The sequence below is a fragment of the Scyliorhinus torazame genome, chromosome 1 (genome assembly GCF_047496885.1).
Source record: "Scyliorhinus torazame isolate Kashiwa2021f chromosome 1, sScyTor2.1, whole genome shotgun sequence".
Classification (NCBI taxonomy): domain Eukaryota; kingdom Metazoa; phylum Chordata; class Chondrichthyes; order Carcharhiniformes; family Scyliorhinidae; genus Scyliorhinus; species Scyliorhinus torazame.
Window position 1 is genome coordinate 343,006,382 of NC_092707.1, and position 20,327 is coordinate 343,026,708.

The 20,327-nt window shown below is 44.5% G+C and overlaps 1 protein-coding gene and 1 pseudogene across 8 annotated transcripts in view; both read left to right on the forward strand.

Annotated features, from left to right (window-relative positions):
- Positions 1-20,327, forward strand: part of mark1 (MAP/microtubule affinity-regulating kinase 1) — a 323,583-nt gene that overhangs the window by 24,133 nt on the left and 279,123 nt on the right. The window contains exon 4 of one of the 8 annotated variants that reach the window (XM_072509537.1): positions 2,754-2,997. The exons of the other annotated variants lie outside the window; for them this stretch is intronic. Within the exon in view, the coding sequence (XP_072365638.1) occupies positions 2,754-2,864 (111 nt within the window). The 3' untranslated portion in view covers positions 2,865-2,997. Of the gene's footprint in view, positions 1-2,753; positions 2,998-20,327 lie in introns of those variants that run through there. 8 annotated transcript variants of the gene reach the window in all.
- On the forward strand, positions 2,777-4,346 carry LOC140425376 (elongation factor 1-alpha 1 pseudogene; annotated as a pseudogene).

Genomic DNA, 20,327 nt, shown 5'->3' on the forward strand with positions numbered 1-20,327 from the left:
ATCAGCGTGAGAGCGTGAGTGGACCAGGACAGACTGTTGGTGATGGTGACCCCCAGGAACTTAAAGCTATCGACCATCTCCACTTCGGAGACTTTGATGCAGACTGGAGTGTGTGTCGTGCTGCGCTTCCTGAAGTCGATGATCAGTTCCTTAATCTTTCCAACATTTAGAGAGCGGTTGTTTTCGGTACACCATGCAACCAAGTGCTTTATCTCCCTCCTGTAGTTTGATTCGTCGTTGTTTGAGATGCGGCCCACCACAGGCGTCACTCCATATCTCAAACCTGCCATCCAGCCTACCGATTTGGTAGGTTAAGAAAGTGTTTTAAAAGAATTCCGAATTCTAGTCTTTATAAATTAATGCAGAGAGCGCAAAAAGCAAGGAAGTTATGGTTAACCTTTTATAACACACTAGCTCAGCCCAAATTGGAATATTGGACTAATTTTAGGAAGGATGTGAAGAATTCAGAAAGGGTGCTAGAATGTTCTAGGGATAATGGACTGCAGTTATGTTGATAGATTGGAGAAGCTGACGTTCCCATTACAAAAGAGAATAGTGAGGAACTATTTGATAGAGGAGTCATAAGATGCCTAGGCAGAGTAGGTAGGGAGAGACTGTTCATTCCTGTTGGCAGAAAGGTCAAGAACCAGAGGACACCAATTTAGATGATTGGCATGATGTGAAAGATCTCAACACAGCAAGTAGTTAGCATTTGGGATGCATTGACGGAGAGTGTGCTGAAAGCAAGTTCAATTATTTTCAAAAGGGAATTGGATAATTATCTGAAGAGAAGTGATTTGCAGGGTTGTGGAGAAAGGGTGGGACCTTCACACACTTGCCGTTGCAGAAAGCTGGAATGAGTGCAACATGTGGAATGGCCTTGTGCTGTAACCATTCTTATACATAGAAACATACATGGAAAACAGGAGCAGGAGGGGGCCATTTGGTCCTTTTGAGCCTGCTTTGCAATTCATATTGATCATGCTGATCATCAAGTTCAATATCCTGATCCTGCTTTCCCCCATATCCCTTGATCCCTTCAGCCCCAAGAGCTGTATCTAATTCCCTCTTGAAATTACACAACGTTTTGGCCTCAAACTACTTTCTGTGGTTGTGAATTTCACTGATTCATCACCCTCTGGGTGAAAAACTGTCTCCTCTTCTCAGTCCAAAAAGGCCCTTATCCTCTAACTATGAATCCCAGTTCTGGACTCTCCCGCCATCGGGAGCATTCTTTCTGAATCTACCCTGTCTAATACTGTTAGAATTTCATAAGTTTCTTTGAGGTCCCCTCTTGCTCTTCTAAACTTCAATGAATATAATTCTAACCGACTTAGTCTCTGTTCATATAACATTCCTGCCAACCCGGGAATCAGCCTGGTGAACCATCGCTGCACTCCCTCCAAGAACATCCTTCCTCAGATAAGGACAACAAAACTGCACACAATACATCAGGTGTGGCCTCACCAATGCCCTCTACAATTGCAATAAAACAACCCTACCCCTATTCCTATACTCCGATCCTCTCGCTATAAAAGTCAATATACCATTTGCCTTCTTTCCTGCCTGCTGTAACTGCATGCTTACTTTCAGTGACTGATGCACAAGGACACCACGGTATCGCTGAGTATCCACACCTCTCAATTTACATCCATTCAAATAATAATCTACCTTCCTATTTTTGCTACCGAAGCAGGTAACCTCGCCTTTATCCACATTATACTCCATTTGCCATGCAAATGCTCACTCAATCAGCCTGTTCAAATCCCACTGAAGCACCTCTGCATCCCCCTCACAGCTCGCCTTCCCACACACCTTTGTATCATCTGCAAATTTGGAGCGAATGCATTTAGTTCCCTCATCCAAATCATTAATATAGAATGTGAACATTTGGGGTCCTAGCACAGATCTCTGCGGTACCCCACTAGTCACTGCCTGCCAATCAGAAAAAGACCCATTTATTCCAACTTTTTGCTTCCTGTCTGTTAACCAGCTTTCTATCCTTCACCAGACACCACCCACAATCCCATGAGCTTTAACTTTACATAATAATCTGCTATGTGAGGCCTTGTTTAAAGCCTTCTGAAAGTCTAAATAAACCACATCCACTGGTTCTCCCTGGTCAACTCTACTAGTTACATCTTCAAAGAATTCCAGTGGATTTGTCAAGCATGGTTTCCCTTTCCTAAACCCATGTTGACTTTGTCTGATTATACCACTGCTTTCCAAATCCTGTGCTCTGAAATCCTTGATAATGGACTCTAACAACTTTCTACTACCGGCATTAGGCTCACTGGTATATAGTTCCCTGTTTTCTCTTGACCTCCCTTTATGATTGTATAAAAATGCTTTTTGGAAGATAGTTTTCATCAAAAGTAAAGCTAACTGAAGAAATGAAAACGTCTGTTCTGTTCACATTTAGACACTGGCTTTATTCAACAAAAGTGTACTAACATTGAATGGAATATTTGGTGCAACTTTCTGTTTTATTAAAATAGGGAACTCCAGTCTCTTTCCCCCCCCCCCCCTCCCCCTCCCAGAAATGTTAATTCTTGAGTCTTTTTAACTTTTATTTATTTGATGAATAAAGAGCTGAAATTGGGCCCAAGAGTGATTTAGAAGCATACATATGAAAAATAATGTTTCTGTCATTTGAGCTGGCTAATTTGTGGCATTTTACCACTTTCAGTTCCTTGAGTTTTCGTTTTCACTGATTGCCTTAATTTGTCCTTTATTGCATGCAAATGTCATAGAGTCCCTACAGTGCAGAAAGCCCATCAAGTCTGCACCAACCGCCTTTAGTCTCCAAGTCAACCGAAGGGAGGTTTGCAGCTCCACCGCTGAACGAATTCACGCTGACTTGAAAATGGGCAAGGAAAAGGTGCACATCAACATTGTTGTCATTGGACATGTCGACTCCGGTAAATCTACAACCACTGGCCATCTCATTTACAAATGTGGTGGAATTGATAAGAGAACCATTGAGAAATTTGAAAAGGAAGCAGCAGAGATGGGCAAAGGATCCTTCAAATATGCCTGGGTCTTGGATAAGCTGAAGGCTGAACGTGGTATTACCATAGACATCTCCCTCTGGAAATTTGAAACTTCAAAGTACTACATCACCATCATTGATGCCCCTGGACACAGGGACTTTATCAAGAATATGATTGCTGGGATATCACAGGCTGACTGTGCTGTGCTGATTGTTGCTGCTGGTGTGGGTGAGTTTGAAGCTGGTATATCAAAGAATGGACAAACTAGAGAGCATGCTCTGCTGGCCTACACCCTGGGTGTGAAGCAGCTCATTATTGGTATCAACAAGATGGACTCTACTGAGCCACCATACAGCGCAAAACGATACGAGGAAATCGCAAAGGAAGTCACCACATACATCAAGAAGATAGGCTATAATCCAAATACTGTTGCTTTTGTCCCCATCTCTGGTTGGAATGGTGACAATATGTTGGAAACCGGTGCAAATATGTCCTGGTTCAAAGGTTGGGAGATTACTAGGAAAGAGGGCAAGGTCACTGGACACACTCTTTTGGAGACCCTCGACCACATTCTACCTCCAGAACGCCCTGTAAACAAACCACTTTGTCTCACCTTGCAGGATGTCCACAAGATTGGTGGTATTGGTACAGTACCAGTGGGTCGTGTTGAGACCGGTATTATGAAACCTGGTATGTTGGTGCACTTTTCTCCTGCCAATCTTGTCACTGAAGTGAAATCTGTGGAAATGCATCATGAAGCCCTTTCGGAAGCCTTACCTGGTGACAATGTTGGTTTCAATGTGAAGAACGTTTCTGTTAAAGATATCCGTCGGGGTAATGTTACTGGTGACAGCAAAGTAGATCCACCAATGGAAGCATCTTCCTTTGTTGCACAGGTTATTGTCCTGAACCACCCTGGACAAATTGCTGCTGGCTATTCCCCAGTACTTGGTTGCCATACTGCTCACATTGCCTGTAAGTTTAGTCACTTAAAGGAGAAGATTGATCGTCGTTCTGGCAAGAAGTTGGAAGGTAGTCCAAAATTCATTAAGTCTGGAGATGCAGCCATCGTAGATATGACCCCATCCAAGCCCATGTGTGTGGAGAGCTTCTCTGAATACCCACCTCTTGGTCGTTTCGCTGTCTGTGACATGAGACAAGCCGTGGATGTAAGTGTGATCAAAGGTGTTACCAAGAAGGAATCTGCTGTCAAAACGACCAAGGCTGCAAGTAAAATATTAAAGAAGTGAATATCACCATTGGCCACTCTGATTCAGCAAGCCCAGTTGAGACTGACACCACCAAAACGTTTGTTTGTTACCAGTCAAATGTGTATTGACGAGGGACTGGATATTGACTAAAATGCATAGAAAGAAATTCAGAAGGAAAGGATGAGGAATGGTGGAATCTTGATGTATTTGTAAATGCCCTTTTCACTTAGGTGATAACTGTGTTGGTTGTGTAACAACTTAAAACTAATAAATATACAAAACTTTAAAAAAAAGTCTGCACCAACCCCCTGAAAGAGCACTTCAGCCAAGTCCACTCCCTGTCACATCCCAATAACCCCTTAACCTAACGTGCAGTTCTTTGGACTGTGGGGTGAAACTAGAACACCTGGGGGAAACCCATGTAGACACTGGGAGATCAATCTGAGAACGGAGAAGGAAGAGGGGCTACTTGATAGAGGCTGGAATTGAACCCGGGACCCTGGCGCTGTGCAGCAGTGCTAATCACTGTGTCACCGTGCCGCCCCTATGTATATGCCACCCCTATGCACATGCACCACAGCCTGGAACTTGCTATGGAATTGCTGAAAAGCATGTGATCTGAGTGGCATAAATAAGTAACCTTCGCAACTGCAAAGGCCAGCAAATGGAATTGAGGTATCAATCAGCCAGGATCTATCTGACTGGTGGACTTGGCTCGAGGGGCTGAAAGGCCTAATTCTGTTCCTATGGTCTATTGTGCAGTGAATGAATTATTTTTGTAATCGTGCAGTGGGACTACTGCTTTGAAATTGCATCCTGAATTTTATTGGATATAAAGTGAATGTAATAGTGGCTACAGCAGGTAACTGAGAAACTTATTTTCAGCTCCGTAGACTAAACATCTCAAATGTGAGAATCTTTTCTTTCACTATAAGCAAAATAATTTTAATACCATGTTGCCTGAGTGAACTTTGTTTTGTTTTGTTTAGTGTGGTGTCACCACGCCTTTCCAGTCCAGCGCTGTGCCAAAGTGTTGCTTTCCGTATGCAAAATTTGGAAGTCCCAGGTTATTGTTTAACATAAAATATATGGTGTTAATGGTAGTGGAAAGACTGATATTCTGTGTGAATTTGTCTTGCAGTTTCAGTTCTGTTAATGTTTTGAATATCTAGCTCATAATTCATGTATTAGAATATAGTTTTAGGAATTAGTGTTAAATGTTAGATAAATGGAAGCATCTGATTGATAAACAACCCAATTGCGAATGCAAATCAAACAAGCTTGGAATTGATTTGATTTTGATTTGATTTGATTTATTGTCACATGTACCGAAGTACAGTGAAAAGTATTTTTCTGTGGCCGAGGAAGCGTACACAATACGTACATGGTAGACAAAAGAATAATCAACAGAGAACATTGACAAATGGTACATCGACAAACCGTGATTGGTTACAGTGCGGAACAAGGGGCCAAACAAAGCAAATACATGAGCAAGGGCAGCATAAAACATAGAAAAATACAGCACAGAACAGGCTCTTCGGCCCACGATGTTGTGCCGAACTTGTCCTAGATTAAGAACAAATCAATCTACACCCGAGCATTCTACCGTAATCCATGTACCTATTAATAGCCGCTTGAAGGTCCCTAATGTTTCCGACTCAACTACTTCAACAGGCAGTGCATTCCATGCGCCACTACTTTCTGGGTAAAGAACCTACCTCTGACATCCCCCCCTATATCTTCCACCATTCACCTTAAATTTATGTCCCCTTGTAATGGTCTGTTCCACCCGGGGAAAAAGTCTCTGACTGTCTACTCTATCTATTCCCCTGATCATCTTATAAACCTCTATCAAGTCGCCCCTCATCCTTCTCTGTTCTAATGAGAAAAGGCCTAGCACCCTCAACCTTTCCTCGTAAGACCTACTCTCCATTCCAGGCAACATCCTGGTAAATCTCCTTTGCACCTTCCACATCCTTCCTAAAATGAGGCAACCAGAACAGCGCACAGTACTCCAAATGTGGCCGTACCAAGGTTTTGTACAGCTGCATCATCACTTCACAGCTCTTAAATTCAATCCCTCTGCTAATGAACGCTAGCACACCATAGGCCTTCTTCACAGCTCTATCCACTTGAGTGGCAACTTTCAAAGATCTATGAACATAGACCCCAAGATCTCTCTGCTCCTCCACATTGCCAAGAACCCTACCGTTAACCCTGTATTCCGCATTCATATTTGTCCTTCCAAAATGGACAACCTCACACTTTTCAGGGTTAAACTCCATCTGCCACTTCTCAGCCCAGCTCTGCATCCTATCTATGTCTCTTTGCAGCCGACAACAGCCCTCCTTACTATCCACAACTCCACCAATCTTCGTATCGTCTGCAAATTTACTGACCCACCCTTCAACTCCCTCATCCAAGTCATTAATGAAAATCACAACAGCAGAGGACCCAGAACTGATCCCTGTGGTACACCACTGGTAACTGGGCTCCAGGCTGAATATTTGCCATCCACCACCACTCTCTGACTCCTATCGGTTAGCCAGTTTGTTATCCAACTGGCCAAATTCCCCACTATCCCATGCCTCCTTACTTTCTGCATAAGGCTACCATGGGGAACCCATGTTTTCCTTTGTGACAAAGAACAAAGAAAAGTACAGCACAGGAACAGGCCCTTCGGCCCTCCAAGCCTGTGCCGACCATGCAGCCCGTCTAAACTAAAATCGTCTACACTTCCTGGGTCCGTATCCCTCTATTCCCATCTTATTCATGTATTTGTCAAGATGCCCCTTAAATGTCACTATCGTCCCTGCTTCTACCACCTCCTCCGGCAGCGAGTTCCAGGCACCCACTAGCCTCGTACATCTCCTCTAAACCTTGCCCCTCGCACCTTAAACCTATGCCCCCTAGTAATTGACCCCTCTATCCTGGCAAAAAGTGACGACAGAAGCTAAGTGCGAATTTAGTTCTTCAGCGTTTTCTTTATTCCCTGTATTGAATTCCCTTGTTTCTGACTGTAAGGGACCTATGTTAATTTTCTCAATCTTTTTCTCTTTACATACCTGTAGAAACTTTTACAGTCAGTTTTTATGTTCCCCACTAGTTTACTTTCAAATTGTATTTTCCCCTTCTTAATCAATCCCTTGATCTGCCTTTGCTAAATTTTAAACTGTTCCCAATCCTCGGGTCTATTATTTTTTCTTGCTAATTTGTATGCCTCTTCTTTGAATCTAACACTATCTCTAATTTCCCTTCGAAGCCATGGTTTGGCCACAGTTCCCTTTCTACTCTTGCGCCAAATAGGAATAAACAACTTTTGGAGTTCACCTATTCGTTCCATTGGACAGATACAGCATGGGCTCATAAAGGGCAGGTCGTGCCTAACTAATTTAATGGAATTTTTTGAGGACATTACCAGTGCGGTAGACAACGGGGAGCCAATGGATATGGTATATCTGGATTTCCAGAAAGCTTTTGACAAGGTGCCACACAAAAGGTTGTTGCATAAGATAAAGATGCATGGCATTAAGGGGAAAGTAGTAGCATGGATAGAGGATTGGTTAATTAATAGAAAGCAAAGAGTGGGGATTAATGGGTGTTTCTCTGGTTGGCAATCAGTAGCTAGTGGTGTCCCTCAGGGATCAGTGTTGGGCCCACAACTGTTCACAATTTACATAGATGATTTGGAATTGGGGACCAAGGGCAATGTGTCCAAGTTTGCAGACGACACTAAGATAAGTGGTAAAGCAAAAAGTGCAGAGGATACTGGAAGTCTGCAGAGGGATTTGGATAGGTTAAGTGAATGGGGTAGGGTCTCGCAGATGGAATACAATGTTGACAAATGTGAGGTTATCCGTTTTGGTAGGAATAACAACAAAAGGGATTATTATTTAAATGATAAAATATTAAAACATGCTGCTGTGCTGATGGACCTGGGTGGCCTAGTGCATGAGTCACACAAAGTTAGTTTGCAGGTGCAACAGGTGATTAAGAAGGCGAATGGACTTTTGTCCTTCATTGCTAGAGGGATGGAGTTTAAGACTAGGGAGGTTATGCTGCAACTGTATAAGGTGTTAGTGAGGCCACACCTGGAATATTGTGTACAGTTTTGGTCTCCTTACCTGAGAACGGACGTACTGGCGCTGGAGGGTGTGCAGAGGAGATTCACTAGTCTAATCCCAGAGTTGAGGAAGATGGGTTACGAGGAGAGGTTGAGTAGACTGGGACTGCACTCGTAGGAATCCAGAAGGATGCAGGGGGCTCCCACAGAAACACACAAAATTCTGAAGGGAATAGATAGGGTAGATGCGGGCAAGTTGCTTCCACTGGCAGTTGAAAGCAGAACTAGGGGGCATAACCTCAAAATAAGGAGAAGTAGATTTAGGACGGAGTCTAGGAGGAACCTCTTCACCCAAAGGGCTGCGAATCTATGGAATTCCCCGCCCAGTGAAGCACTGAGGCTCCTTCACTAAATGTTTTCAAGACAATGATAGTTTTTTGAAGAATAAAGGGATTAAGGGCTATTGGTGTTCAGGCAGGAAAGTGGAGCTGAGTCCACAAAAGATCAGCCATGATCTCATTGAATGGCAGAGCAGGCTCGAAGGGCCAGATGGCCTACTCCTGCTCCCAGTTCCCATGTCCTTATGTTCTTATGTTATGTTCCTTGAATGCCTGCCATTGCCTGTCCACTGTCCTGTCAGTCATGATGTGGAGATACCGGTGTTAGACTGGGGTGAGCACAGTAAGAAGCCTTACAACACCAGGTTAAAGTCCAACTGGTTTGTTTCGAATCACTAGCTTTCGGAGCACTGCTCCTTCCTCAGGTGAATGAAGAGGTGGGTTCCAGAAAGATTTCTATAGACAAAGTCACAGATGCAATTTGATACTTTGAGCTCGAGTCTTTGCAGGTAATTAGGGCGTTGTGAATAGTGTTCTTACCAATATTCATCTTCCAAGGCCAGAGGTAGATATGTGAAAGCAATAAAGAATAGGGTTTTTTTCTACACTTTGTCATGGGAGCAGAAGTCTACATTTAGATAATTTCAATCTTTTGAGGAAGTTTCAATCTTTTGTGGAAGTATGTAATTGCTTCTTGAAAAGCAGGTAAAACCAGCTTATTAGCAAAGGGAATTCCTTATTCAGAACAAACAAATCTGGAGAGAAGGAAATCATAGTCATTAAAAATATAAATGATTAATCTGGGTTGCAGAATCAAAGAATTGTGTTATCATTGAATCATAGAATTTACAGTGCAGAAGGAGGCCATTCAGCCCATCGAGTCTGCATTGGCCCTTGGAAAGAGCATCCTACTTAAGACCACACCTCCACCCGATCCCCGTAACCCTACCTAACCTTTTAGGACACTAAGGGTAATTTAGCATGGCCAATCCACCTAACCTGCACTTCTTTGGACTGTGGGAGGAAACTGGAACACCCGGAGGAAACCCACACAGACACGGGGAGAACATGCAGATTCTGCACAGACAGTGATGAAGTAAAAAGATAATTAGTTTACATTGCTATTTGGAACATCCCAGATATGCCACACTACCATGGTAATAGGCTATGGGGGTTAAAATGTTCCTTTGCTTAATGTATCTATGTGCTTATTTGCGCACAGAAGTAAGTAGTCAGTCAGCATTGAATAGCCAGAAAGCAAGCATGTCTCTGGAGTTGGGAATTGGCTGAGACCGGTAGCTGTGCAGAAACTGTGGGAGCATAGAGGACCTGTTTGTAATGCATAACTCCCTAAACAAGCAGCAGCGAAGCCCATGTTTGAGTCAATGGTCGTGTGCCCTTTGAAGACAATTGGGTGATCACTAAGCCAAAACGACTAGAAGGATCACCATGAAATTTCATGCCTTTGAGAATTGCTGAAACACCAAGGAGAAATACAAATGAACACTTAAGGGCTGTGGCAAACCTTTGTATTGGCTCCAGAAAAGTGAATGAACCTTCCAAGATTATTGCATGAGGGCACTATTGGAGCGGATGGGGGGTCATGTAGGGTAGTAAGAAGTAGAACTGGGTTCATAGAATACATAGTTATAAACTATAGTGTTGGACTTCCGATGGCGGCCATGGAGGGGTAGGTCGCACATTTGATAACTCCCGCCTGTAACAGACTTTTGGACCTTTTCCCCCCGTTTTGTTCGGATTTTATGGAATAAATCAGTGAAGAGGGAGACAGTAAGGAGCAATCCCCCTCCAGTGTATGGAGAATTGGACCAGAAGTGGCCGGGTGAGATGACAAAGTCCTGTAAGGGAGAAGCAATCAGAGCTGGGTAACACTGGACAGGATGGTGGAGGGCAAGGGCTGCGAGGAGACGGCGCAGTGGTCGACGGAGCAGCTGGTGAAGTTTTTCGAGGATTGCTTCGTCAAGCTGAAGAAGGACACGCTGAACCCGATTTAAGGTTTCGATTGATCAAGTGGTTCAGAATCAGGAAACCCACGGGAGAGCGATCCAGGAGGTCGAACAAAAGTTGTCCGAGCATGAGGAGTATATAAACCGTGCTGGAAAGCAAGGTGGGGATGCTGAACAACCGCCAGAAAAGAATGCAGGAGAACCTGGAGAATAGGTCCAGGAGGCAGAATCTCAGAATTGTTGGCCTTCCAGTGAGGGATCGGATGTGAAGGCCTATGTGACAGACATGTTGGAGAAGTTGATGGGCGCTGGGGCGTTCCCTTGGCCCCTGGAAGTGGACAGAGCGCACAGTGCCCTCGCAAGGAAGCCCCGAGCAAACGAGCCGCCGAAGGCCATGGTGTTACGTTTTCACCATTTTATGGACAAGGAGCACGTTTTGCGGTGGGCCAAGAAAGAACAGAGCAGCAAGTGGGAGAACTGTGAGTTGCGTATTTATCAGGGCCTGGGAGCGGATTTGGCCAAGTGGCGAGCTGGGTCCAATCGGGCAAAAACAACCCTCTTTAAGAAGGGGGTGAAGTTCGGGATGCTGTACCCAGCCCGTCTGTGGGTCACACATGAAGAAAGTGACTTCTACTTCGAAACACCAGACGAAGTATGAACCTTTTATTAAAGAAAAGAAGCTGGAGGCGAATTAAAAGACATTTCAGCATCGGAGAAGTTATGTGGTGGTGATTTGTGGTGTTGGATTGTAAAAATTTAAATAGTTCTATGTGAAATAATGGGATGTGTGGATGGTTAACGGTTGTTTTGTCTTGCAGAGACCTTGTTTGAAGGGGGTGGGCTTTGAATTTAGTTCTGCTTTTTGGGTGACTTTTTCTAAAGTGTTTGTTTCTTTTTTTCCTGTTTTGTTATTGAGGAATGTGATGCTGTTCAAATGTTTATTCATGTGGGGGGGGAAAGAGGAGTGAACAATAGGGAGGCAGACTGCTTGGTGCCAGGCCTGGGAGCTATCGAGTCAGCATGGGTCAACTGACTCTCGGAAGTGCAATGGGGGGTGGACAGGTGTTGAGCTGGAGCTTGACTTGGTGGATTGGGTTTTTAGTGTTGTTGCTAAGGGGCGAGGGGGGAGGGGAAGCTGCTTTGCTGACAGGAAAGGAACTGTTATTAGGGGACAAATAGGAGGTCGGGAACGGCGACAGCCTGAGGGGGGACTTGAGGAAGCGGGGGGTGTGAGCCCAAGGCTGGCCTAAAAAGGGCAATGGCTAGGCGGGGGGCGGGTAAGGGGGTGGAAGCCCTCCATCCAGGCTGATCACATGGAACGTGCGAGGACTGAATGGGCCGGTCAAGAGGGCTCACGTGTTCGCGCATTTGAGGGAACTGAAGGCAGATGTGGCAATGCTACAAGAGACACACCTAAAGGTTACAGACCAGACGAGATTGAGGAAGGGGTGGGTTAGCCAAGTGTTCCACTCCGGACTAGACTCAAAGACCAGAGGAGTAGCGATCTTGATCAGCAAACGAGTGGCATTCGAGGCCGAGAGAATCATGTCAGACAAGGAGGTTAGGTATATAATGGTGAGTGGGAAGCTGGAGGGTGTACAAGTGGTACTTGTGAACATACATGCTCCAAATTGGGACGACGTGGAATTGATGAGGCGGGTGTTAGGTAAGATCCCAGACTTAGAGTCACATAACCTGATCATGGGAGGTGACTTCAACACAATCATTGGTCCGGAATTGGACCGGTCAATATCCAGGACAAGGAGGAGGCCGGCTGCGGCAAAGGAATTGAAGGGTTTTATGGAACAGATGGGGTGTGTAGACCCATGGAGGTTTGCACGGCCGAGGACGAAGGAGTTTTCCTTTTTGTCTCATGTCCACAAGGTATACTCTCGCATCGACTTTTTTGTTCTGAGCAGGGCGCTAATACTGAAGGTGGTGGATACTGAGTATTCAGCTATTTCAGTGTCAGATCATGCCCCGCACTGGGTGGATCTACGGGTTAGTGTGGAGAGAGGGCAACGCCCGCTGTGGAGACTGGATGTTGGGTTGCTAGCGGACGAGGCGGTTTGTGGGCGGGTTAACAAGTCCATCCAGAACTACCTGGAAACAAACTATACGGGGGAGGTCTCTGCAGCGACGGTCTGGGAAGCTTTGAAGGCAGTAGTCAGAGGGGAATTAATCTCGATACGGGCCCACAGAGAAAAGGTGGAGCGGGCTGAGAGGATAGATTAGTGGAGGAGATACGCCAGGTGGACAGGAGATACTCGGAGGCCCCGGACGCGGGCTCCTGAGGGAGCGACAGAGGTACAGGTGGAGATTGGGCTGTTGACCACAGGGAAAGCAGTGGAACAGTTGAGGAAGGCAAAGGGGGGCGATCTATGAGTATGGGAAAAGGCAAGCAGAATGTTGGCACACCAGCTCGGGAAAAGAGAGGCGACCAGGGAGATAAGTGGAGTAAAGAGTAGAGACGGTAGTACGGTCCTGGACCAAGCGGGGGTGAACAAGGTGTTTAAGGATTTTTAAGTGGAGGGGATGAGGCAATTTTTGGATAAGTTGAGGTTCCCGAAGGTGGTGGAGGTTCTGGGGGTCCCAATTGAGATTGAGGAAATAATCAAGGGCCTGGAGGGCATGCAGTCGAGCAAGGCCCCGGGGCCTGATGGCTACCCGGTGGAATTCTATAAGACGTTTCCAGAGATATTGAGCTCACTGCTGTTGAGGACATTTAACGAAGCAAGAGAGAAGGGAGTCCTCCCCCCAACAATGTCGCAGGCCTCTATTTAATTGATCCTAAAACGGAAGAAAGGTCCGGGGCAATGCGGGTCATACAGGCCGATTTCTCTACTGAATGTGGATGCCAAACTGCTGGCTAAGATACTGGCCACAAGGATAGAGGACTGTGTCCCGGGGATGATAGGGGAGACCAGGCGTGATTTGTAAAGGGCAGGCAACTCATAAGGTCAACGTTCAAAGGCTTCTCAGTGTTTTTATGATGCCCTCAGAAGGAGAGGAGGCGGAGGTGGTGCTGGCGATGGATGCGGAGAAGGCTTTTGATCGGGTGGAGTGGAATTACCTGTAGGACGCGCTGGGAAGGTTTGGGTTTGGTGAGGGCTTTATCAACTGGGTGCGCTTGCTCTATCAGGCACCAGTCGCGAGTGTGCGTACGAACCGGCTGAGGTCGGGGTTTTAAAACTACACCGAGGGACGAGGCAAGGGTGCCCCCTCTCCCCGTTACTGTTTGCTCTGGCCATAGAGCCTTTGGCCATGGCGTTAAGAGCCTCTAGGAACTGGAATGGGCTGATTCGGGGCAGAGGTTGGAGCACCGGGACTCGCTCTACGCAGATAACCTGCTCTTGTACATTTCGGGCCCGTTGGAGGGAAGGGGGAAGTAATGCGAATCTTGGGGGTATTTGGCTGTTTTTCGGGGTACAAATTGAACATGGGGAAGAGCGAGATGTTTGTGATCCAGGCAAGAGGGCAGGAAAAGAGACTGGGAGAGCTGCCGCTTATAATGATAGGGAAGAACTTTCGATATCTGGGAATCCAGGTGGCCCGGAAATGGGAGGTACTACACAAGTTAAACTATCCCGGTTGGTAGATCAGATGGAAGGGGACTTTACGAGATGGGACACGCTCCCGCTATCACTGGGGCGGGCGGGCGGGGGGTGGGGGGGGAGGGAGGGTACAGACCGTGAAGATGACGGTCCTCCCCAAATTTCTATTTGTCTTTCAGTGCCTCCCCACCTTCATCCCTAAGGTCTTTTTCAAGCGGGTGAATAAGATTATTTTGGGCTTTGTGTGGGCGGGTAAAACCCCGCGAGTGAAGAAAGTGTTGCTAGAGCGCAGTCGGGAGGAGGGTGGGTTGGCGCTGCCGAACATCTGCAATTACTACTGTGTGGCTAATATAGCCATGATTAGGAAGTGGGTAGTGGGGGAGGGGTCGGCATAGGAGCAGATGGAGGCGACGCCATGTAAAGACACCAGTCTGGGAGCATTGGTAATGGCACCTCTGCCGTTCTCGCCGGCCCGATACTCCACAAGTCTGGTGGTAGTGGCGGCTCTGAGGATCTGGGGGCAATGGAGGAGATATAAGAGAGTGGAGGGAGCATTGATTTGGACCTCGATTTATAACAACCACAGGTTTGTACCGGGTAGGCTAGATGGCGGGTTCCGGAGGTGGCAGGACTAAGAAGGATGGGGGATCTATTTATAGATGGGAGCTTTCCTAGCTTGAAAGCTTTGGAGGATAAATTTAAATTGCCACCAGGGAATGGTTTAAGGTATTTGCAGGTGCGAGACTTCCTGAGAAAGCAGGTGCCGGCCTTTCCGCTGCTGCCACCACGGGGCATACAGGATAGAGTAGTTTCCAGTACCTGTGTAGGGGAGGGGAAGGTCTCAGATATTTACCAAGAGCTTTCGAAGGCGGAGGAAACTCCGGTGGAGGAGCTTAAGGGCAAGTGAGAGGACGAGCTAGGTGGAGAGATAGAGGTGGGTCTATGGGCGGATGCCCTAAGCAGGGTTAATACCTCCTCATCGCCTGCTAGGCTTAGCCTGATACAATTTAAGGTAGTCCACCGGGCACACATAACAGTGGCTAGGCTGAGCAAGTTTTTCGGGGTTGAGGATAGGTGTGCGAGGTGCGTGGGAAGCCCAGCAAATCATGTTCACATGTTTTGGGCATGCCCGAAGCTTAGAGGGTTTTGGCAGGGTTTTGCTAAGGCAATGTCCACGGTGCTAAAAACACGGGTGGCGCAGGGTCCGGAGGTCGCGATCTATAGAGTGTCGGAAGATCCGGGAGTTCAGTGGGCGACGTTCTGGGGGGAGGGTGCAGGTGGATTGTTGTTGTTTGGTTGAGGTGTGTGAAGATTGGGCTGGGGGGGGGATGTTCATTTTGCCATGTGGATGTTATTGTTTTTGTTCATGTTATAAAAAATGTGAAATACCTCAATAAAAATATTTTAAAAAAAAACTATAGTGTCAAATTAAAGTGCTTACTTAATTATTTTATTTACAGTAAAACTTGTGTTAAAATGTAAATCTTGTGGTGTAGTTTATTTGGTTAATCACTGGATGTAAGAATATCTCTTTAAACTTTAATGTCCTTAATAGAATCGTAACATACTGGCTATCAATTGCCAATGACCGCATTTAAAGTATTAATTATTCGAAGGAGAGTAACAACCTAACCTTGGTGCTCTACTTAGAATTTGATAGTTTGCTCACACTGTGGAAATATAATACGTGTGAATTTTCTTTCTACCTAATACATGGTCACGTTCCATGGATCTATTTTAAAACAAGCTTTGTGATGTATTGAATGGCACAGCCACAGCTTCCAGCCCAAGTTTCTGAAATAGGAAGTTTTCAGGACATTTGGAGCTTGCACCTTGAGGAATATCTCCATTCCGTTATAAGAGAAAGTAGAGAAGGGCTTGTCGAAAATTGTACATGGATTTTGTCTGTACTTAAACTATGGGGATCCTGTCCGTTCAAAGCTTGGTGTTGGGTGTATTTGAAGAGCTGGATAACACCGGTACAGATTTAAAAATAACCACCAAGCTATGCTTAGTTTGGATTCCATTTCTGAAACAAATTTAAATATTGGCTGCAATTGTAAACTTTGGCTTGATTTATTTCTTTAATTATATATAGATGTACTTAGATTTCATTTTGTCTTGAATTATTGTGATATTGGAATGTGAGCTTTGTTGTAACCTTAAATTTGGGTGACCCATAGCTTTTTGTTTATTTTTTAGTTATTATCAAATAATGTTAAATATTTGAATTAATTATTTGGCAAACGTCATTTGTTGGAATAGTGGAAAAATACTAAGTGGTAAAGGTAGAATGCTGAAGTGTCTTCTGTGGCTCAGTTGGAAACATTCTTGCCGTTGGTTAACAGAAGTTCCAAATTCAAGTCTCAATCCAAGACTTGAGCACAAAAATCAAGGCTGACACTCCAGTGCAGTCCTGACGGAGCTGCACTGCTGGGGCTACTGTCTTTCAGATGAGATACCAAACGAGGCTCTATCTCCATGCCTGGGTGGATGGAAAAGATTTCTTGGCACTATTTTGAAGAAGCACAGGGGTTTTTCCCCAGTGTCTTGGGCCAATATTCTGCCCTCAATTCACTGAATGAAAAACAACAGATCATTTGGTCACTATCACATTGCTGTTTGTGGTGTTTGTTGTATGCATAATGCCTTCTCTGTTTCCGACACCACAACAGTGACTACACTTCCAAAGTTACTACTTGAATGAAATGAAATGAAAATGAAAAATGAAATGAAAATCGCTTATTGTCACAAGTAGGCTTCAAATGAAGTTAGTGAAAAGCCCCTAGTCGCCACATTCCGGCGCCTGTTCGGGGAGGCTGGTACGGGAATTGAACCGTGCTGCTGGCCTGCCTTGGCCTGCTTTAAAAGCCAGCGATTTAGCCCAGTGTGCTAAACCAGCCCCTGGTTATAAGGTGCTTTCTGGTGGTTACGAAAAGTGCTATGTCAATACAAGTCTATTTTTTTAAGAAGATGAGCGATTGACGTGCCTCTTTATGGTACATTGCTGCTGCAGAATGTCATCGAAAAGTCCTTGCATTCTTTGAGAGATTGGTTATGATCTAGCACAAACACAATTGCTACTCGTTCTCTCAGAACTATGAATCATTTTGGTCATGCTGATGTAATGTGCTATCAATGACAATGTTGTGATGCACATAACCAAGATTCTGCTAACACTTTCATTGAAGCTGATGCTCCTTTGAATTCTTTTGAAAAAAAATTGTATTGATTGCTGCCATTTCCTGACTTACAGGATTTCCAATGGCTCAGTGGTCAATTTAAGCTTCCTTCACTTGTGCTTTGTGTTGTTTGAAATAAAAGGATATGAATACTTGCATCACTTGGGATATTTCAGAACGATAAAGCCTGTTCACAGCACTTGTTCAGTATTTCCCCTTTTTTTTAGATGATTATGTAATTGGTCATGGGCAGTTCTATTGATGTTGCCGTTATCTGCATGAGAATGGCCAGCATCTAAATGTGTGGCCATATGGCAGAAGCCCAAACATCTGGAATGCAAAGCACAGGCACTTTAGCAACAGCATGGACGGTGATGCGGTGGTTAGCACTGGTGCCTCACCGCCGAGGTCCCAAGTTTGATCCTGGCTCTGGGTCACTATCTGTGTGGCGTTTGCACATTCTCCCTGTGTTTGCGTGAGTTTTGCCCCACAACCTAAAGATATGCAGGCTAAGTGGATTGGGCATGCTAAATTGCCCCTTAATTGGAAAAAATGAATTGGGTACGTTAAATTTTAAAAAAACTTTAGCAACAGCATTGCTGTAAACTCATTCATGCAAATTCTTAGCAAATTGGTAAATGAGAAGTGGATGGGAATGGCTGAGTTTAGAAATGCAGGTCAGAGTTACAATCTCCTTGATTGGAGAGATGAGGAGAAAAGGAGAGACCATTCTCATCCAAGATAATTTCCCATTTTAAAAAAAAAAAAACGAAACTCTGTGGTGCATCATTTTTACTATTGTGAGTTAAGTAGAATGTAAAATGATCGATTTTTTTTCTTTTTTTTTTCAATGAAGTTTGATTTACAAAAAATCATGCAATTTTATTCATTTCAGAATGGCTTTGACTTTTTACAGCAGCCTGCATTATGTATGTTTGTCAGCAATCATTAACTATACAGTGAAATATAGGAATTGATTACAGTCGTAATGATCCCTTCCTGCCCCAGTGGATGCTGTTCTGCTGATGTTTGATTTGCTCTGGCTTTCAGAGCCACAGGTTGTTCACATCGTTGTGCAACATGGGTGTTCGGGGAAGGATTCTGCTCTCTTCTTCCAGGGACGTTTTCCATTCCTATCAGAGACGACACTGCAATGGAAGGAGATGTTTAATAGAAACTATTTGAGAGGGATTTTGATTTTTCACACACACATCTCAGCCCATCTGGGGAAAATCATTGCAAAAATGAGGACCGCTTGTCTTCCAATGTTAATGTTTGGACATGTAATTAATTTTGTCAGCTCAGCCCTTCCTCTCTTTTTAACTAGGGTAATTACCGTCAGATGTGAGTGCATTTCTGCATGCAAATAAATGAAAGCATCATATATTGAAGCTAAGTTTCATTTGACTTGATAAATTCAAACACTGTTTATTTAATTGTCACTAGCTGTGTTTCTGTTTCTGTTGACTGAGCACATTTTTTCATTGCTTTCATTTTTCTTTTGGATGTATTTTAATTGTGTTCCTGCCTCGGCACTGTTCACTTTTGGTCCTTTGTTGAATCTTCAGACAACTCAAACCTGGCTTTAACCTCTTCTATTGAAGACTGAAGGCAAACGGCCAAGGCCCCACAGTACAGCACTCTCCAAACTTGGAAAAAGGAGCAGAGAAGTAGATAAAAACATAATTGATTTGGTGACGGGCAAGCTTGGATTTTGAAAGTCTTGAAACAAGAGTGTGATTGTGAGGGTGAAACTGAGGAGGACAAAGGGTGAAACAGAAGCAGAATTTTAACTTGAGAACCTGGCAGCTGCCCCAGGACACTGGGAACTCATTGTGGACTTGTTGCCTGAGAGATGGCACTAATACTATCCCAGGTTATCCAAGAAATCCTAATGCCTTTGTCTGCAAGAATCTGTCCCATTTCCCAGGGCAGCAAGTGAGATGCGAGTACAATTCTTGCTCACACTGGTCAGGCGAGGAATTTCCCGACATTCTCGCTACACAGTGCTGAGAAATTGCAATGGGGAATGAATCCCTGAAACCCTGGGGAAAAATAATGCTTAGTTCAATAGCGCTGGTACCTGCGTGCATTTGTGTTCTTTTTAATAAAAAGGCCCACAACAATATTGATCAAATCGGTTAGACTAATTCAAACATTTTAGGAGCTGTTATGCCAAGGCAGGCTACCACCCTGGCAGCTTTTTCATAGTATAGCTGGGATTTTCAAATATGAACTAGTTGGCAGAGTAAACGAGTTAACCTTTTGGCTAACAATCCAGAGGGTGGTATTTTTTAACAGTAAAATACATTTTTTTCATTTTTTTTAAGGCAATAAATTGTAGAAGTATCTTCCAGTCAGCAGTTTTCTTTTATGAAAACTTATTTATACAAGAGCTTTTGAATCACATTGTAATTGTGGGAGTTGTAGTTGTTCTGGCTGCAGATTTCTGTCACAGGAAGATTGGTGGCATAGGCTAGATATTCCACACTGCTCTTCCTAAAGTTGAAATGTGAGATGTTTTCAGAGGACTTTTTGGTGACTATATTTAATAATGTAAAACCAATAATTGATTGGAGGAGCAATCTGCTTTATTCTAATGCATTATTGAGACATTGTTTTCTCAGTGCATCATCTCCCAATATATTCAAATAGCCTGAGTGTGTGCCTTTATTGGTGCAGCTCCCCATTATTTGGTAGGAATGTACAAGTGTGTTACAAGCAGAGTGCCAAAACAACTTTGACCAGTTGATAATTTGGGGCCTGTGTTGGGTTGTAAAAGAAGAATCAGCTGTAAGATATTGGGATGCCAAGGCCACAGTATTCAAGTTAGGCGTGGTTAGGTTACATCAAGATGGGGAAATTGATGATGCTTAGGCACTTTCCTAGAAAAGCATAGACTAATTGCTCTGAGAATAAATGTCGTGGATAAATTTCCGTCATTCATGTACCTTCGATAATAGTGAGAACATATCTGCCAAGTCAGTTGAGAGAGACCATTGTGGAGAGAGCCAATCGT